At 39.7% G+C, this 17440-nt stretch overlaps 1 protein-coding gene across 1 annotated transcript in view; it reads left to right on the top strand.

The window, feature by feature from the left end:
* The window catches only part of UST (uronyl 2-sulfotransferase), a 178156-nt gene extending 161217 nt beyond the window's left edge, over positions 1 to 16939 (top strand). Inside the window, exon 8 of the mRNA XM_068938784.1 lies at positions 13740 to 16939. Coding sequence (XP_068794885.1) covers positions 13740 to 14023 — 284 coding nt within the window. The 3' untranslated portion in view covers positions 14024 to 16939. The remainder of the gene's footprint in view (positions 1 to 13739) is intronic.
* The last annotated feature ends 501 nt before the right edge of the window (positions 16940 to 17440 follow it).

Below are 17440 nucleotides of genomic sequence, written 5' to 3'. Positions count from 1 at the left end.
GGAGGTGCTCCTGCCCCTCTAGTCAGCCCTGGTGAGGCCGCAGCTGGAGTGCTGGGTGCAGTGCTGGGCTCCCCAGTACGAGAGAGACACGGAGCTCCTGGAGTGAGTCCAGGGGAGGGCTACTAAAACGATGAAGGGCCTGGAGCCTCTCTCCTGGGAGGAAAGGCTGAGGGAGCTGGGAGCGTTCAGCCTGGAGAAGAGACTCCTGAGGGAGGGGCTCTGATCAATGTGTGTAAGTATCTGAAGGAAGGGTGTCAAGAGGATGGGGCCAGATTTGCCTCTCGTCCTATCATTGGGCACCATTGAGAAAACAGGCACACACTGAAACACAGGCCGTTCTGTCTGAACATGAGGAAAAACTTCTTTCCTGCGAGGGTGCCGGAGCCCTGGCACAGGTTGCCCAGAGAGGCTGTCGAGTCTCTTTCACTGGTGATATTCCAAAGCTGTCTGGACCCAATCCTGGGTAATGCGCTCTAGACGACCCTGCTTGAGCAGGCGGGGGTTGGACTGGATGATCTCCAGAGGTCCCTTCCAACCTCAACCAATCTGTGATTCTGTGATCTCAGAAAGGATCTAACAGAATTAGGAAAGGTGAAAAGCAGGAAAGGTGGAAGTGGTTAGAGACATAACATGGCCTTCATAGGAGAATAAATTTAATAAATTAGGACCTTTGAGTTTCGAAAAGAGACAACTGAAGGGAGCTGTATGAGAAATGTATAAAACGAAAGGTGCAAAGAGGTTGAACAGAGAATGATTAGTCATGATTTCTCATTGATAGTCAGTTTTTAAAAATGTTTAAAACAAACATTGTAGGTGTTGGGGTTTTTTTCCAAACAAATGATTTTATTGTGAAACTCCCCGCAACACACCATGGTGAAGACCAGAAGCCTCAACAGGAATGCAAGACAAGTATGTTCATAGGGAAGTTCATGGTTTCATTACATTTAATTGCCATCAGTGCAGCTTCTGGCTCGAGCAGGGCTTAACTGCTGAGCACCAAGAGCTGGGAGATTAAACTAGGGGAAGACTCACTCAGGCTTCCCCTTTTCTGTATATTCCTTCTCTAAGCATCCACTGCTGGCCACCATTCATATCCTCAGGATAATGACTAAGTGGATACTTCATCTGATCCATTATGGCTGTTCTTATGTTATTTTAAATTTCCCACAAAAAGATGCAACAGATTTGCCCACATCTCACAGCAGCCATTTTTGTTCTGGAAATGTGAATATGAGGTAAATAATAATGGAAGATGCATGTTGGTAACTAAGCATAAAAACAGCCACATGAAAATTTAATAGCTTTATCTGACTAACTCTGGACTAACGTTCTCCCCTCTTATCTGTGTCTTGCTCAAAACATTTTAATCTATGCTTTCTGCTTTGTTTCTGAGGAAAGTATAGTGAATCTGTATCTACAGTGCCAAAAGTGATGGGTAGACCTTTTAATTTGTGTCACAGTGACCAGCTTAGCACAAATGCAAGTAGTGAAATGAGTGCTAGAATGGTAATATGTTGGCAGAGAGTGCATCAGCTGAAATTATTGCCTTGGTACCACAGAGGAGAATGACTGGGAGAAAGGGACTGTAAATAACATTCATCTTCTTGAAAAGGCTTTGTGCAACCATGTGAAGCAGCCATATTAGTGCAGCTTGAAAGGTCCTTAATGCAGAAATAAAAGACTGATAGCTGTAGAGCCTCATGGTCATGTTAGAGTGAGACATTGAGTAAAAGACCAGGATTTTTAGGCTGACAGTAGTGTGGAAGGGCCCCCAGTGTCTTCAGTTATTGCTATCAGTGTGCTGGCTCCCCTGCAGCACTCTGCCTGTCTGCTGCGGACACAGCTTACAGACCTCTTCTGGCCCTGCTTTACATAGAGCAATCCATAGAGGATTGCTGTATGGCATGAATATTTCTTATGTATGCTCTGCCCTCATGGTTTTTCAAGCCCATTGCTGCCTTTATATTTGTTTTTTTAGAAGTTTCTGCAAGATGACAATGCTATTTTCCTGCTTTCTTCTGCATGCTATATCCAACTTTTTCTGCATATGTTTTAGGTCATAGCAGGACATAGCCCACAATGACTGTTCCCTAAAGAGTATTGATATCTCTGTGTCAATAGACTTAGTCTTTTTATCTTGATGCAACTTGTAGCATTGTGTGTCTCATGAATAATGTTCAGGACCTTTATTTTGCCACTTTTGATAATTGTAATGCAGAGTAAACATGTTATTCAACAAAAGCCTGATTTGCTGTGGTTTAGGGTTCTTTTTAGCAACCCTGTTCCCTCCCAAAAAAAGATTTTTGTTAAGAATTCTTCTTAATTCCTATCACATCCTTCCTGGTTTCCCATTACACTCATCCAGCAGTGTTAACGTTTACAGGTGGCCTTTCGTACTTACATGCAAAAGAAGAGACAGTAGGTCATCTTATCTCCTGTTCTCCTAAGCAGGAAAGAAAGTTTTGTGTGGTATGAACTAGAAGCATGGTGGTCATTATGTCTGGGCTAGTATTGTCATTAAATGAAAAACGGGCAGTCATCCTGGAAACTTTGATGCTAGCCAGTCTCTCTAACAGTGGAATGAAACTATTAATTGAGACACTACAGACCTGAGACAATATGCAAGATCAAGTGCAGAAGTGGCGGCTTTTCGTACTGTGTAAACGTTCCATCCTGATTCATGGGCATTTTAATAAAATTCAGCTAATTTCTTTAACCTGCAGTAGAGTGAAGGTGACTGAGAATAAACAAGGTGGTAGATGGCAGAAATGTTGGCCCATCTCTCTCTCCCTGTCAGTACAGTAATGCTAAATGTGAGTTGAATTATAAAAGGATCATTGAGCAAACCCTGCTCAATGAATTGCTCTTGTGCTGACACACAAGCAAGTATGGTCAAGGTTTGCTGGAACAGATCACATAAGTCTGTGAAGACAGATGAGAGGTACCACAGGCCAGTGGTACCTACTGGCCAGTGCAGATGCATGGGGCTCATAGCAAGGCCTTCTTCTGCAAAGATCGTAGTCTTACATATATGTGTCAGAACCATCATTTCTCCCCTTCAGGAGGAAAGTCTACTGTATGGAAAACAGAACAAGCACATGTGTGTATAAATCTTACTGGTGTTTAAACAGCGTCTAAAAATGTCCTATATTAATTTGCATTAACTTGAGCAGACTAAAGGCACACTTCACCTTAAACTGAGGCCTGCTTCTGAAAACTTGCAGACATATAAATAATTCCTGGGAAAAGTTTCCTGCCACAGATCACCAAGGCAGCACACCCTGTGATATAACCTCTCAGGTAACTCACGTGCCTCAAATGCTTAAATGCTCACAATCAAACACGTCACTTAAACCCTGCAGATTTTGTTTTCAAGTCTGCTGCCCTTGGCTGTACCTGTGCTCCTGGGGAGGTGCTGCAGTTGGCATGTAGGTAGACATTGCTTCCCTATGTAACTTCCACAGCAGCATCTCCCTGTGAGGTGCCGGGGCGAGGGAGGTGACCTCTCAACTTGCTGTGAACTCTGAGGGTCCCAGAGGCTCTGTTACAGAGACTGTGAAAAGCCCAGGTACAAATTCAGCTGGACTTGGGTTTAACGATTTGTGAAACCCAGCAGGAGCCTTGGTCACTATGAAGTCCTGAGATTGTTCAACGTTTGGCTTATTTATCTGTTAAACTCTAGTTGCGTAGATGCTGCTGCTGCCGTTTCTGTGGAAAAGAGTGTGGATGCTTCCCCCCTCCCCTCCCCGTGGGCTCGTTAGTGCAGGTGTAGATGGGAGCAGTAGGTCACCTGGGGATTCCTGAAGGGAAGAAAGATGCATTCTTGTTTCTGGTTCATAATAACCCCAAGGACATGAAGAGCCTGGCAGGCTTACGACTTTAGCCCTGTTGAGATATTATACTTCACCTTCTAGCCTGAAGGAGGTAGGAGACTCAAGGCAGTCCCTCATCAGGAAAAGCATGGGGTGAGGATTGCATTAGCCACACTAGGAGATTACTCTTCTCTCCTAGCACTTTCAGTTAATATAATTGCCCTTCTTTTTAGTTTTTCTCTTGCTGAAACAAGTCTGCCTGTGTTAAACAACGGACCCTTTTCCTCAGTTTTGGCCAGAGGAGGAAGCCTTTGTCCCAATACCCTGGCAGCTGGCCAAGGTGGTCGGGCTCTGGGCCAGAAGGGGGTAAACTTAAAAGGAACAGTGTGTTGTTTCTGCTCTTGTTGCATTCTTCCTTCTTTACTAGTGCCTCAGCCCCTGGCCGTCTTTAGTTGCTCATTATAGACAAAAGAACCTAAGGGGAAAAGAGAATTTTTTCCTGACCTTCTTTAACTTACAGTAATAAGAAATAAAGCAATTTCAGACCTTTGAGTTGTCTGTATGCAGACGTAGTTAGCAGGAAATCTCTTTAGAACCAAACAGATTTCTCACGTGAGAGAAAAGAACTGATAGTTTCTTTTCTTCTCCGTTTTAATAACAGTTTTTGTACAATAATATGTATCTTTCAGTCCCATTGTTCCATACCGGTAGTGGTTTTATCTTCAGAGTGCATAGATTTTATTATTGACCATTACTTTGGTCCTATTTAGTCTTTTTGCTTTCTCCCTTTCTTATTTCAATGCCTGTTCTCATATAAAACCAATAAGCAGTCATATGAATGCTCTAGGAAGACAGTAGGAGCCAGCACTTTCAATTAGTAATTTTAAGATCATTTACCCAAGCTTTTTTAACTTAACTAGTTAATTTTTAACTTTGAATTCTTGCAGGACCTGATACTGCAAAGTGGCAGCCACTAGCCTTTGGAGAGTCAACCACTGGAAATGATAGCAAATTGAGTGTTCAAACATTTTTCCAAAACTGCCATTCATTTAGATATCTCCAAGGAAATTACAAAAGAAGCTTTTAGAAGTGATGCTTCAGAAATGGAAGCTGAGACATTTAAGCTTCTGGAATTTGCAGCTATGATAGATGGACCATTAGATCGTTAAGTAGACAATTAGGTCATTCAGTTCAGCTTCTTCTGTGCTATAGGCCACACAATTTCATTTAATTCTGTGCAGTAAGAAGTAACTTACTTCACTGTACTAAATTACTGTAACTACTACAGCAACTTGCAATGATCAGTAATTTGAGCTGGCTAAGGCATCCACTTTTGATATAAAAACATCAAGGGATAGCAAAGCTACTGATCCCTTTTCTTATTTTGTTCCAGTGATTAATCACCTTCACCACTTAAAAAATATTGTGCCTTACTTCTAATTCGCATTTTCCTGGCTTCAACTTCCAGCTCTTCAGTACCCATAGTTTTCTCACCATGGAAGTATGTGGATGCTGTAATCAAGTCACTTCTCAATCTTCTTTTTTTGGTAAGCCAAAAGGAGTGAATTTATCATCCCTCTCTAAAGTGTTCTTTCCAACCCTGGAATTCATTTTGAGGCTTTTTTTTGTACCCTCTCTGATTTAGGATGTGGTTAGTAAAACTGAATTCTATATGCCAGTGTTCCACTCATCAATACTATATATGGAAGTAAAAACACCTCTACCTCACTTCATCCCACTTGAACATCTTAAGCTTGCACAGCATACCTCTTCCATGACTTCCTTTTTGTGGACAAAATCTTTGACACCAGCCTACTATTACCTTAAGACAAGGGCAAGATGCATGCTTTAAGTTCTCAAGGCCCAGGCTATATCTATGTCTGCAAATTTTTCTGCATAACAGCTCTGCAGTGTGGCTTTTTCTGCTCATCAGCACGGCTGAAACTTGTCTCAATCACTGCAACTTCCTCTTCTCTCTGCAAAATATAGTAACGTTAGTATCTGCCTAACCTACTATGTAACACTGTTCACAAGTGATCTGCAAGAACCTATTTTTAAATTGTGGTTTTGTCAGGTTGTCAAGTTGACTGGATTCATTCAGTAGTACTTATGCAGCTATAAAAGGTACGTTAGAAAATTCACATGAAGTGCAAGCATAGCAGTTCTCTAAGCAATTTGAACTAGAGAATCCCGGCATTTCCTCTGCAGATGATTTTGGTTTTGGCACCTTCAGCTGTGTCTAGCTGAACCTAGAAGTTGCTTAACAGCAGTAAAAGTACCTGACCACATTCTCATAAGAATCTGCCTTTTCATTTTACCAGTGTGGGTTAATTTTCAGCTTTTTTTATTCTTTCATGTTAACTTACTTTAGCTGGGAATGCTACATTAAATTGCCACCCAATATAAGGAGTCTCTTAGAAGATTCTGTGAGATTTGGTATCTGATCATGTGTGAGATAAAGCACGTTTTTAGTCTTCCCAGACAGAGCCAGAGGCAGCATGTTGTATGGGAGGGTAGGCTGAAGTATCCTGTGCAGCTGGAAATCCACATTGTTAGATTGCACAGCTTGGAATTGGTAGGGATAAAAGTACCAACGGTGGGAAGAGTTTCCTAGAGGAAATTTGGAGATTTCAGGATAGCTATTTCCTGGCTGGAGAGGAGACCTCAGAGAGTGATAAGTTGTTTACAGAGTGTAGGGAAAGGTATATAGCTGTATTGCTGAATATTCAACGTTTTGTAAGGCAGTTGTTTCATAGCAGTGATATAATGCTTTTAATAGTTTAAGTAGTATTTCAACACACAGTTGGATTCGTATCACTGTTACATCGCCCAGTTCACAGCGAGGCCAGTGCAATGTTTACCTCCGCAATATATTCCTAATATCCATTATTTGTATCCTGTAGGAGAATGACGCTGAGTACATTTCTCAATAACCTTCTTTTTTCGTTTCTCTTCATTGTTCTGGTTTTATATCATGCCTCCTTGGTGTTTACGTCCTTCAGTATTAGTAACTGTTTATTATGTGTCTTTCAGAATTTCTCAGTGAGCTGTTCCTGGATAATCTCTCTTTTTTGGCAGTCCCTCCTTTTTTGTCTGCTAGGTTATCATTCTCTGAGCTCCTTGCAGTTTGTTCATGTTAATGCTAGTAATGAAACTGCAGTAGGTTAACAGTGACATTATTCTTTTCTGTGGTTTCTTTATGTGTTGTAATGGTAAGAAGAAACAGAATTGTTGTAACAGGCTCCTCTAATTCAGGCTCATTGGCAGCTATCATTCTTCACTGTCTGCACTAATTATAATCTGGTGTGTTTGTTCCCCGGATCCCTGTTTGATAAGTAAGATGTCAGATTTGCGTAGGATTGCATGCTGCCAGGGTTGGAGTTAAACTCAGGTCTCTGAAGTTCTGGGTATTGCCATTACCACTGGATAGCAGTCATGCAAGAGAGAACTGTATCTTACAGTTAAGAGAAGGGACATTATGGTGTGCCAACATGCTGGAGTTTTCTTGCTAATCCCTGGAGTTAGTAGTTGTTCCATGTCATGAAGCACAATCGTTTGTATCTCTTGTAAAACAAAGCAAGCATTGCTAGTGAGTCCTGTGTAACAGTTCTCATTATGCACAGAAGTGTCTAATCTTTGCCTCCATCTTGTTAAATCTTGCACCTTATTTTGTTGCTGTGAATAGGTAAGAAGAGTTAACTTCTCTTACCCAGTACATTCTAGCAATAAGGAGATTTAAAAGTGGGATACACAGTATTTAAGGCAGACAAAACTACCACTTAGCATGGGACAAATTGCCATTACCTTTTCATCAACTTTATTTTTTAACGCGCTTCTCAATTGTGTGTTAGGTCTCCTCTCTGTTTCCTGTTTTACTTTGGCAAACGTTTGTCTGCACAAGGCACTCAGTTGCACAGTGTGGCCATAATGGCACTGCCTTCCTCCTGCCACCTGAGCGCTGGAGCCTGCCCCAGCCCCAGAGCTCTCCAGAGCAGTACCAGGGCCGGGACCATCAGGAGGGCAGTATGGGGACCAAGTGCAATAGCGTGTCAGCCGTTCTCCTAAAACTGTCCTTTCCCAGATATCCTGCAAGAGCCATGCTAAAAATGTCGAGAGAAGTTTGAAAAACTCGTCCACTGTGCCTGAAAATTTTCTGCTGTACTGCAGGGTGGGGATCTAGTGTAGCTATCCTATTTTAACCCTGCCCTGATCATTTGAGTGGCATATCAAGTAGAGGCCCTCACTGAATCATACGTCACATCTAACCACAGTGACATACGTTTATTTCCATTTAAAACTGTGGAGAGGTAGGCATGTGCTGTAGCTCAGCTGCATATGATTGAAATGTGGGGCCTCCCTGTGTAGTTCCAGGAAATGAGTTTACTATATCTTTGACAACCATCATGTTCACACAGCCTTAGAGCAGCAGAGCTTGGTGTAGGATTTTTCCGCTGTGAGTGTTAGGCTGGCTAGCCCACAATTGAATTTGCTTGCAGCATTCCTGCACTGGCTCAGCCTCAGTTACGTCTCCCTACCTGATCTCTGAGGACTCTCAACTCCTTGCAACATTGTTTAGCATTGAGGACTACTCAGGAGTCAGCCTTTGCATCGCATCAGCTGAAACGTTAGATCACTGGCGAAAGCATAACTCATAAATTCTCTTTTGAGGTAGAGAATCATTCTGTCTAAATATGGCAATCCAAGTTTTTTCAAGCCACAAAATATAAAAAACACTGTCCCCTATGATTTAGATTTCTGCTGCTTTACTGCGGTGAGTAAGGCAGATTCCTTAATTCAAAAAAAAAAAAAAAAAAGAGAGAGTGAGGAAAGTAATGGTAACTATTCATCACCTGGTAACCCAAAAGGACTTAATTTTCTTCATCCATATCTGCATACCAATTTAGTCTTCACCATGTTAATTCAAGGCATGAGCAGGCAGTGCTGGGAGGTTTGGTTACTGTACAGTACATTCTTTTTAATAATTTAAAAGAATGCCAAAGAAAACACAGTTTAAAAAAATAACCTTAGAAAAGTAAATGGTGCAGTTTGTTGCCCTACATATGGTTAGCTGTCTCAAAGGTCATAAAATGAGGTTCTTTGGTGGGACAGCTGAGTTTATGTAGCATATGTAGATTGTTATTTTGGCTTAAAGCCAGATCTACATAATTTTTCCATTTTGCTTGTGTGATGAGGAGAAGTGGTTAAGGTGACTTCAAGGGGCTGTTCTGTGATTTCATTCGTGTTTGTATTAAAGGGCCTTTTAAGAGAATTTAAGATTACAAACCAGTCTAAATAAAATTCAAGTACAAAAAAGTGAAGTTCACTTGTTTTATCAAAATGCCAAGCCAGGCACTGCCTTGACTTGCACCGTTTGACAGACAGCATCTCATAGCTATGTATACTCTGCAGTTAGTAGTAATTACACTGAAGGCAATGCAACAGAAGCCATAAAATCTTTAACGTTCTTTAGCTTTCAAAAGTAACCATAATGGAGTAGGGGTTACCATCCTTATGGGACAACTCAATGAAGGGAGAAAAAAGAACCTCCACTCATTAAAACAAAGTACCGCTTCTTGGAGTTTCCTTTGTCTGATGTGCTGACAAGGGAGAGAGAGTTTGTAGATTTTCAAAGAAAGAGTATGTGAATGTGTGTGTGTATGTATATCTATGTGTACATATGTATAGATACACACACATAGGTATGCACATGTGCATAAAGCAAAGCATAATTACGTGCATCCAGAAATCCTCTATTTCAGAACTACAGAAGTCGCAAGCCCCAGCCAAAGTGAGACCACGAGTAAATTTTGTTGCTTTCCCACTCTCCTTCTGCAGCGCCTGCCCCATGCCAGCACGGCTGCATGCCGCAAGGGTGGCAGGCAGCACCTGGCAGGTTTAGCAGAGTTGGGGCCGACAGGCTATTCCCTGCCTCGCATACCAACAGTAAATTATTCTTTGGCTGGTCCTGCTCCATGCTGATTCCCCCCCCACCCCACCCCGAGAAAACAGTCTAGCCTTTTCACCTTGTCATCATTGGCAGCGCTCCTGGGCCGAACACAAGTGCCTCTCTCTGCTGGAAGGAGCAGCCACCAAAGGGAGCTGGTGCTGTAAGAAGTGGCTTTTCCCAGTTAGAATCCTGGTGGGACCGTATAAATAAAGAGCTTTTTCCAGCTATATAAATGAAGTTTTCTGTAACAGAAATAACCTATGTAAAATAAAAATGAAGTTGGCAACCAGTACAAAGGCTTAAGCTTAATAAATGAAATATTTAGTAGTGTATATTTGCTGCTAAGTTTGTAAAGAAAACCAGACTGCAAAGCTGGTGGAAGCTACCAGCTAAGCACCAGAAAGAGGAATTTCTTGAAGTGTTAAATCGTCATAAGACAGTTCTTGCCTTCTTACCCGAGGACAGAGTCATTATATTATACTTCCTTGAATTTATTCATCTAATAGCCATCAGTGAGAACCTGAAAAGCTAATTGAGAACTTAAAAAGGCAAGACTGTTTGTTTGTCTAACCCAATCTATGGGTAAACGTGGTGTAGAAGAGAATAAGCTCTTCTATCTTGAAGGATCCACTGGCTGAAAACATTTAACCCTATTAACTAGTTACAGGTAGTGCTTCCTATGCTAGTGTCCATTTTAAATGCAAGCATTTCATGATTCTTCCTTTACACTTTTTCTTAGTTAAACAGCATATTGAAGGTCACTTTTAAATTGTTTTTAAATTAAAATTTTGTGTATTTTAATCAAGTTCCACTTCTATCTAAATAAAACTATACAAATTGATAAACTGTAGACAATCATTAAGTGTGAAGCATATATCACCATTTCTAAGGGAAGTAAAGTACAAAAACTGTAAGAACTCTGTATGCCGAGTTGTTTAATTGCTTAGATATGCGAGTAGAAATTTTTTGATCAGTGTAAGGAATTACAAAGTTTGGTATAAAACCTCCATTTAATTGCTAAACAGTATGTTTTAATTGTTACCAACTAGTGAAAAGCATTCTTCCGTTAGAGAAGAAATTAAGAATACAAATGCAAGATAAACAACAATTTAATGCTTTAAGTCACTTTTTGTGATATAGCATGGCATTAAGATTGGTAAGCTAGTTAACCTGTTCTCTCTTTGTATTGTCTCCTTCCCACATTTCAAATTACTGTAATGGATAACCAGAAATAAGAGGGAAAATACCTTGTTCAGATGTAGCTTTTCTTCTGCAGCAGATGTGTGTCACACAATGAAGTTAAATAATGTGAGAATGTCCAGCCCAGTAGCACTTGCTGTCTTATGTAGCATTATTTAAATGAACAGCTCTCAGTTGTTTTCATCTCATGTCTTTACTCTGAAGTAGGAGAATGTGTCTGCTATGTTAAAATTAGAATGTATTTATATGTATGTAGATGCACAAAGCTATAGGAACATAAATCTTTTAAAATGTACAGAAAGATTCTCCTGTTCACATAGCTGTGCTCTACCTTTCAGCTACATTTTTCAAGATTTAAAATCTTGTGTAAATAAACATTTTTGTCTAAAGAACATTGCTGTTATGTTTGCTAGGCAGTCTTACTCGTCTTGTGTTACCTCTTGAAATAAGTGGTTTTGCCTTTGGTTAAGAATCTTCTCTTCTCTAAAAATTTTTTCTTGATTATTTCTTTTGGATGAATATATACCTTGTGGAATCCCCAAAACAACTCACTTTTCCTACTAGGAGCCATTGATCTATCTGTTAAACTTGTGTGTATGCAACTATGACAACTTGTTTCTCCATAGAGCTGCTAAGCATGTGTTTAGCTTCACTTGCAGGTGCTCTGAAGACCTCAGTTTGGACTGAGCATGTAAGCAAAACTCTACTCCTGTCAAAATACCATTTACATTCAGGGACTTTCTCTAGAAGTGACAGTGGTTGCTATTAAAGGGACACTGCCCCGGAAGTGGCATCTCTGAATGTTGAGCTGTCCATGGTAGGCTGCATCGTGCCCACAGGTGTGTTGCTTGTTGATCGTTAACACTTTACCAAAGGGTGGCAGCTACCAATATATTTTCTTCCTTCTTTTCAACACTGATCACCATAGCAGAATCCAGTTTGGAGTGTGAACTGTTCTTTGTTGTCTGCTTTCTTCTTGTAAGTTCTTTCTTTGGCATGCTTTGGGACCAGACCCTTTTGCATTCTTCCAAACTTGCAGTGAGAACTGCTATTACAGTAAGAAGTAGGCTCCCATGTTAAAATCCAACTTTTCTTCACTATAACAGTTAATCTATATAGCCATGTAGAATATGGGGAATTCTGACTGGCATTTGGAGCAGCATAGAAGATATAAAGATCAAGGAAGGAATGAGTAGCAGAAGCCAAGTAACTTCCTGAAACCAAAAAAAGCAGGCTTCTTGCAAACCTTGCTATTGTAGCAAAAAGTAAGGAAGTGACATAAGAATTGAAAAGATAACACTGAATCTAATGATTTTTAGTCATGGAAAACAGCCTTAAGATGTTCTCTAGTCTAGTGACTTCCCTCAGTGGAGAATCAACTATATTTATCCCCTTTTTTGCAGATTTTTTTTCTTAATCTGGTCTTAAAATCCTTCAGAGGTATAGGTTTCATAACATGTATACTCTACTGCACTGCTTAACTATCCTTGCTATGAAAAGGGTTTTTAGCTAATGTCCAACTGACATCTCCTTGCTGCCATGCAAGTCCATTCCTCTTGCCTTATCTGGACATAGGTATATTCTAAAGATGTTGTGATAATTTCCATATGGGTCACTTTCTGTCAGAGTAACACATGAGGCCTACTGAACTGGAGCAATGAGGTTTCAAAAAACCTGATCAATTATAGGGGCTACCTCTTCATCAATGTAAGATTCATCTCCACTGCTCCTAAAGAAAGATGTAGGTGTTTGGGAGAAAGGAGTGATTCCTCTGGTCAGTACTTCCAAGTTAAGTAATTCATGATCAGTAATATTTATAAAGCTTTTACTGTTCTCCTCTTGTCCAAACTGACTTTCAGTTACTTCTCTATCTTGGAGAAGAAGAAAATTCTTGGGATGTTCCAACAGCCTGTTGCCATCTGGAAGAAAACAAAAAAACGATTGCTTAAAGTGTTTGTTCTGTGCCATGTTCCTTCATATACATTAGCCTTGAATGTCAGAATAATCTAGAGAGAGAGAGAAGAGGCAAAGAGAGGAGGCAATTCAATATTTTTGCTAGTCACTTTATTTCTTTATCAACTGTAGAGATGTTTTATTTCAGTTTGCCACAGCAAAAGTTGTCAGGTGAAGAGAAACAGACTCAAATCTTCCAAGTCCCAGGACACAGGAGGAAGATGGTCTAGTTTAATTAACAGGTCAAACCAGACAACAAAGTCGGCAGGCACATTCAGCCCTTGAGGTGTCATGTGATGATGCCAACAATGCTTTGATGCTAACCTGAGATGGATTCAGATTCATATATATCTGATTGACTCCTTTTTATTTGTTTAGATTTGAACAATAAGAAAGCACAACTGAGACAGTACATAATATGCCACATAAGAAATAGTTGATTAGCTCGGCTCAGCTGTGTTTGGATCTATACTCTCCATGCATCAGGCAAAATTTGCCAAGCTAGACAAGATTATATGTTTCTCTATGTATAGTTTATGCTCATAATTGGTGTGTCCTTATTTGCATTAGATAATCGGTTAAGAACCTGAGCTGACTTTATTCAATGCTAAATGCTATAAACTAGCCATATTTAAGCATGCAAGTCTAACTTCAAACATCTATAATTTTTCATCTCTCACTAAAAGTAAATGAATTATTAAGGAGTCAAATGAAGCTCATTTTTTATCGGTAATATAGTAGGGCCATGCCTTAATTAAAAAAAAAAAAAAAAAGATTTAGGTGTCGTCTCTTTATTCAGCACCCACCATGTTTTTTGCTTTTTACAGAACACAGGAAACTTGGCAATTTGACTGTGACAGTGAAAAAGACCGTCCCTTCTCCAGAAGCCATACAGATCCTCTACCAACGCATGAGATATGAATATGAGTTTTATTACTATGTCAAAGAACAATTTCACCTGCTAAAGCGCAAGTTTGGACTCAAGTCTCATATCAGGAAAGCACGTCCCAGACCTGAGTTCTTCATTCCTTCTCCCCTGGAAACAGAAGAACCAATAGACGATGAGGAAGAAGATGATGAAAAATGGCTAGAGGATATCTATAAAAGGTGATGGAAGCAAGAGCCATCCTTCTCTTCTGGTGACCCCCTCCAGTTTTCTTAAGATTTTTTTTAATTATTTTTAAAAGTAATTCCTTAAGGAACTGAGTTAATGAGCAGCAGCGTTTAAAACAGAACAAAAGAGAACATTCCCACATGTTGGGGAAATATGCAGATACCTGGTTTTGCGGGTTTAATTTTATTATACTGTCTTGGCTCCATAGAATCGTTACTGGAACATAGTTTAAGACAGAACTATGTACAGTCTCATCACAAAATAACTTTTGGAGTGTGTGGTAGTGCTCTGGGCATCTGCCAAACACAAAAAAAATAGATTAGGCAGTATTGCGAAGTAAGTTTACAGAGTTCTCATCTCTCTGTTTCTCCAGAAACAAGTCTTCCTTGCATAATGCTGCAGCATTAACAACTGGAAATGAGAAGTTAGTGAGCCATTTGGGAAGAGTGCCTATTTCTGATTAGAGAAAACTGGTGTTTTAGCAGTAATCAGAACCATTGTTACTGTCTGCACATCAAAGGATAACAGACTCAAAAGTGGATTAGATTGTGGTTTCCGAATACCTGACTGTAGGAGGAGCAAGTCTACTGTTTTGGCAAATTAGTATTAGTGGAAATAAGGCAAGTTACAGGAACTAGATGTTTCTGGTGAACCTGCCTTGTTCAAGAGTGGAAAAAGTTACCAGGTCAGTGAATGGCAAGAATGGATGAAAAGACTGCAAGGCAGGGTTACATGATCTGTAGAGTTTTGTTTCTACAGTTGAGTGCATTTCTATTAGGCTGTAATGGAAAAGGTGCAGTATATGGTTTTTGTCTTCAGGAAAATTACTTGTAGATCGTTACTGTTACTACGGATCACAAAATTGAAGAGATACAAAAAGTCATTCACCTAAGAAACTTAAATGATGCGGAACTCCTATTACCATGAGCGCTATTTCTGTGATCTCAGAATTTAATTCTTTACGTCGGAAGCAGAATGCAGCTGCCCCACCAATACAAGCACCAGATGCCAGCTTTTAATATGGCTATAAGAAAATTAACAGTATGGAGATACACAACTTTTCTAGTTTAAATATTTCAAAATGATAAAAGAAGGGGGAAAAAAGCCATGCTCTGTAAAACCAAAGTCAATTCAATGATATGTTGTTAAGAGAGTCACTGTGAGAGGTTACCCGTACTAATCACTACAAGTAGTATCAGTAAACACTAGGAAGTGGAATGGTGGAGGCTGGGAGGTGACGTGGGAATAGCTCCAATATGTGACATGCCATTGTCTTTAAGGTAAGTATCCGTGGGGTTTCCTGTGACTTGTGGGCTAGATGGCTCTTTGGCAGTATGCATGGACAGGTGATGAAGGACTGACAGATGCGCATGCGGGAACCAACAGAGCTCCTTGACTATTTGCCCCACAGTAGAACTGGAGAGACCTGGGGTCTCGATGAAGCCTTAGCTTCCTGGGCGCTGTTGTTGCTTGGAAGGAGCTGAACAAGTAGAAGGGTAGTGTAGTAGCAATAAATCCTATCCTAGAGGACAGGAAAGCGGCATGGCAGCACCTTGTCGGAAAGAATCCCAGTAACACTTCTGGGGTAACACAGCTGTATCTAACTCAAATCCTTTCTCAAACATCTACTGGGCAATTTTCGCTTCCTGTTATGTGACTGCCTTAGCAGTGTGTCTGCTGTCTGCAAGATAATCCTTTGTTTTGAACTAACAAGCAAAAGTTATTTTGTGATGGATGAGGCGTATAAACTTGGGCTAAGCTCAGATGTGCTTTTCAAGGGTTTCCTCTTCCATGAGCCTGCTGGGAGCTGATAGAGGTTATGGCCCATCCTTATCATCAGTCAGTCTTTACTGTACTTACATGCAGAGGACTAAAATAAAGAATTGTAATCATGTTTAGACGAGATGCTAATTTACAGAAAATATTAAAGTGAAGATTCTGTTCTCATTATAAACATCCCAGTTTCGTGGGGATGCGCTACCATGAGAGAACACATTAAAGAAAGCTGGAAATGGCACAGATAACTAACATATTAGCTAAAATATGAATCTGCTGCATTGTATATTTTAAGTGGTTTCTATGAAATTACATTGAAAGAGTAATGATTAGTTTACACACTGTGGAATTGTTATATTTTGGAAAGAAAATTAATATTCTCACCTTTCAGAAAATTCTGTTTGAATCCTTTTTGCCAATGTTATATAACAAAATAATCAGTCACTTAACACATTCACCCTTCCTGCAAGTTCACCACTGCTTACTGTAAAGTCTATTTTTATCTGTTTATTTAATGGTATCTTCAGTCATAACCTAAATACAAAAACTGTTTAATGATTTGCTCGCTAGGTTTTAATGTTGTTGTATTTTTCCTACCAATCAACCTGGCCTCTCCTCTCTGAATGGTACTTCACGATTTTATTTGGCACATAGCTTCTAAGATGCCTGGTCCTACAGCCCATTTGTCTGTCATTAAATATATTATATTTTACTTAATTGTTAAAAGGTACGTTTTAAGCTGGTTAATCTTCGACTTATTTATTGAAACTTTTCAGCACATTCCAAATTCTAAGTTGCTCAGGAAGTTGATTTAAATGATTTTATTTTGGTCTGATGGATATTTCTTATTCAAAAAAAAATCATTGTTTGTAAGCCTTTAGCCCACGACAGCTTTGTAGGAAGTGCCGTGCATGTACTTGTAAATCTCTGTGGGAGAAAAAGGTGGGTGCTTGACATTTATGAAAATCAGAAAACATATGTGTACATTAGCTTAGGTATAAATGAAAGCAACCTATGTTTTGGGATGAAATATTCTTTAACTTATTCACTAGCATCTCCTGAAATATCAACAAGCCATATGACTCTTTATTTTTCAGTCCAGTGGTGTTAAAAATAAAACTTGTACATTTCTTCCTAGCGCCATAGTCTACTTGCTTACACTAGTTTTCTTGTCTGGGAATACTGGCTATGGGTAACACTTTGTCTGGAATTGCATCTAGCAGAACAGTATTTTATACAGCATACTTTATTATCTAAAAGTCATACTTTAGAAGTGAGATTTGGACAGGTTGTTCCTGGGTTGTTCTCTGTCCTGAACTCTGTAGAGGAGTGAGAATGAAGGCTGAATTATTTTACTCACCTGAGAAATGCAGTAAGTACTCAGAAATACATTGGGTCATGAGCTTTATTGCTGCTAAGTAGAAAAAAATTTTATGTAGAAGAGAAACAGCTTGGTCCCCATACACTGCATTTTACTAGATGTGCTATTTGATAGCCAGGCTGAAAAGCTCCAGTAGTCCAAAGCTATTTTATAATGTAAGAGAAACATCAGTGCTTTCACACTAAAGAGAAAATCAACCATTGTTATAATGCAGCATTCTGGAAAAAATAAATTTTAGTTTTCAGTTTCAAATGTCA

The sequence above is a fragment of the Struthio camelus genome, chromosome 3 (assembly GCF_040807025.1).
Source record: "Struthio camelus isolate bStrCam1 chromosome 3, bStrCam1.hap1, whole genome shotgun sequence".
Classification (NCBI taxonomy): domain Eukaryota; kingdom Metazoa; phylum Chordata; class Aves; order Struthioniformes; family Struthionidae; genus Struthio; species Struthio camelus.
Note: the sequence above shows the minus strand (reverse complement) of the source record. Positions and strands in the feature narration are given on the sequence as shown.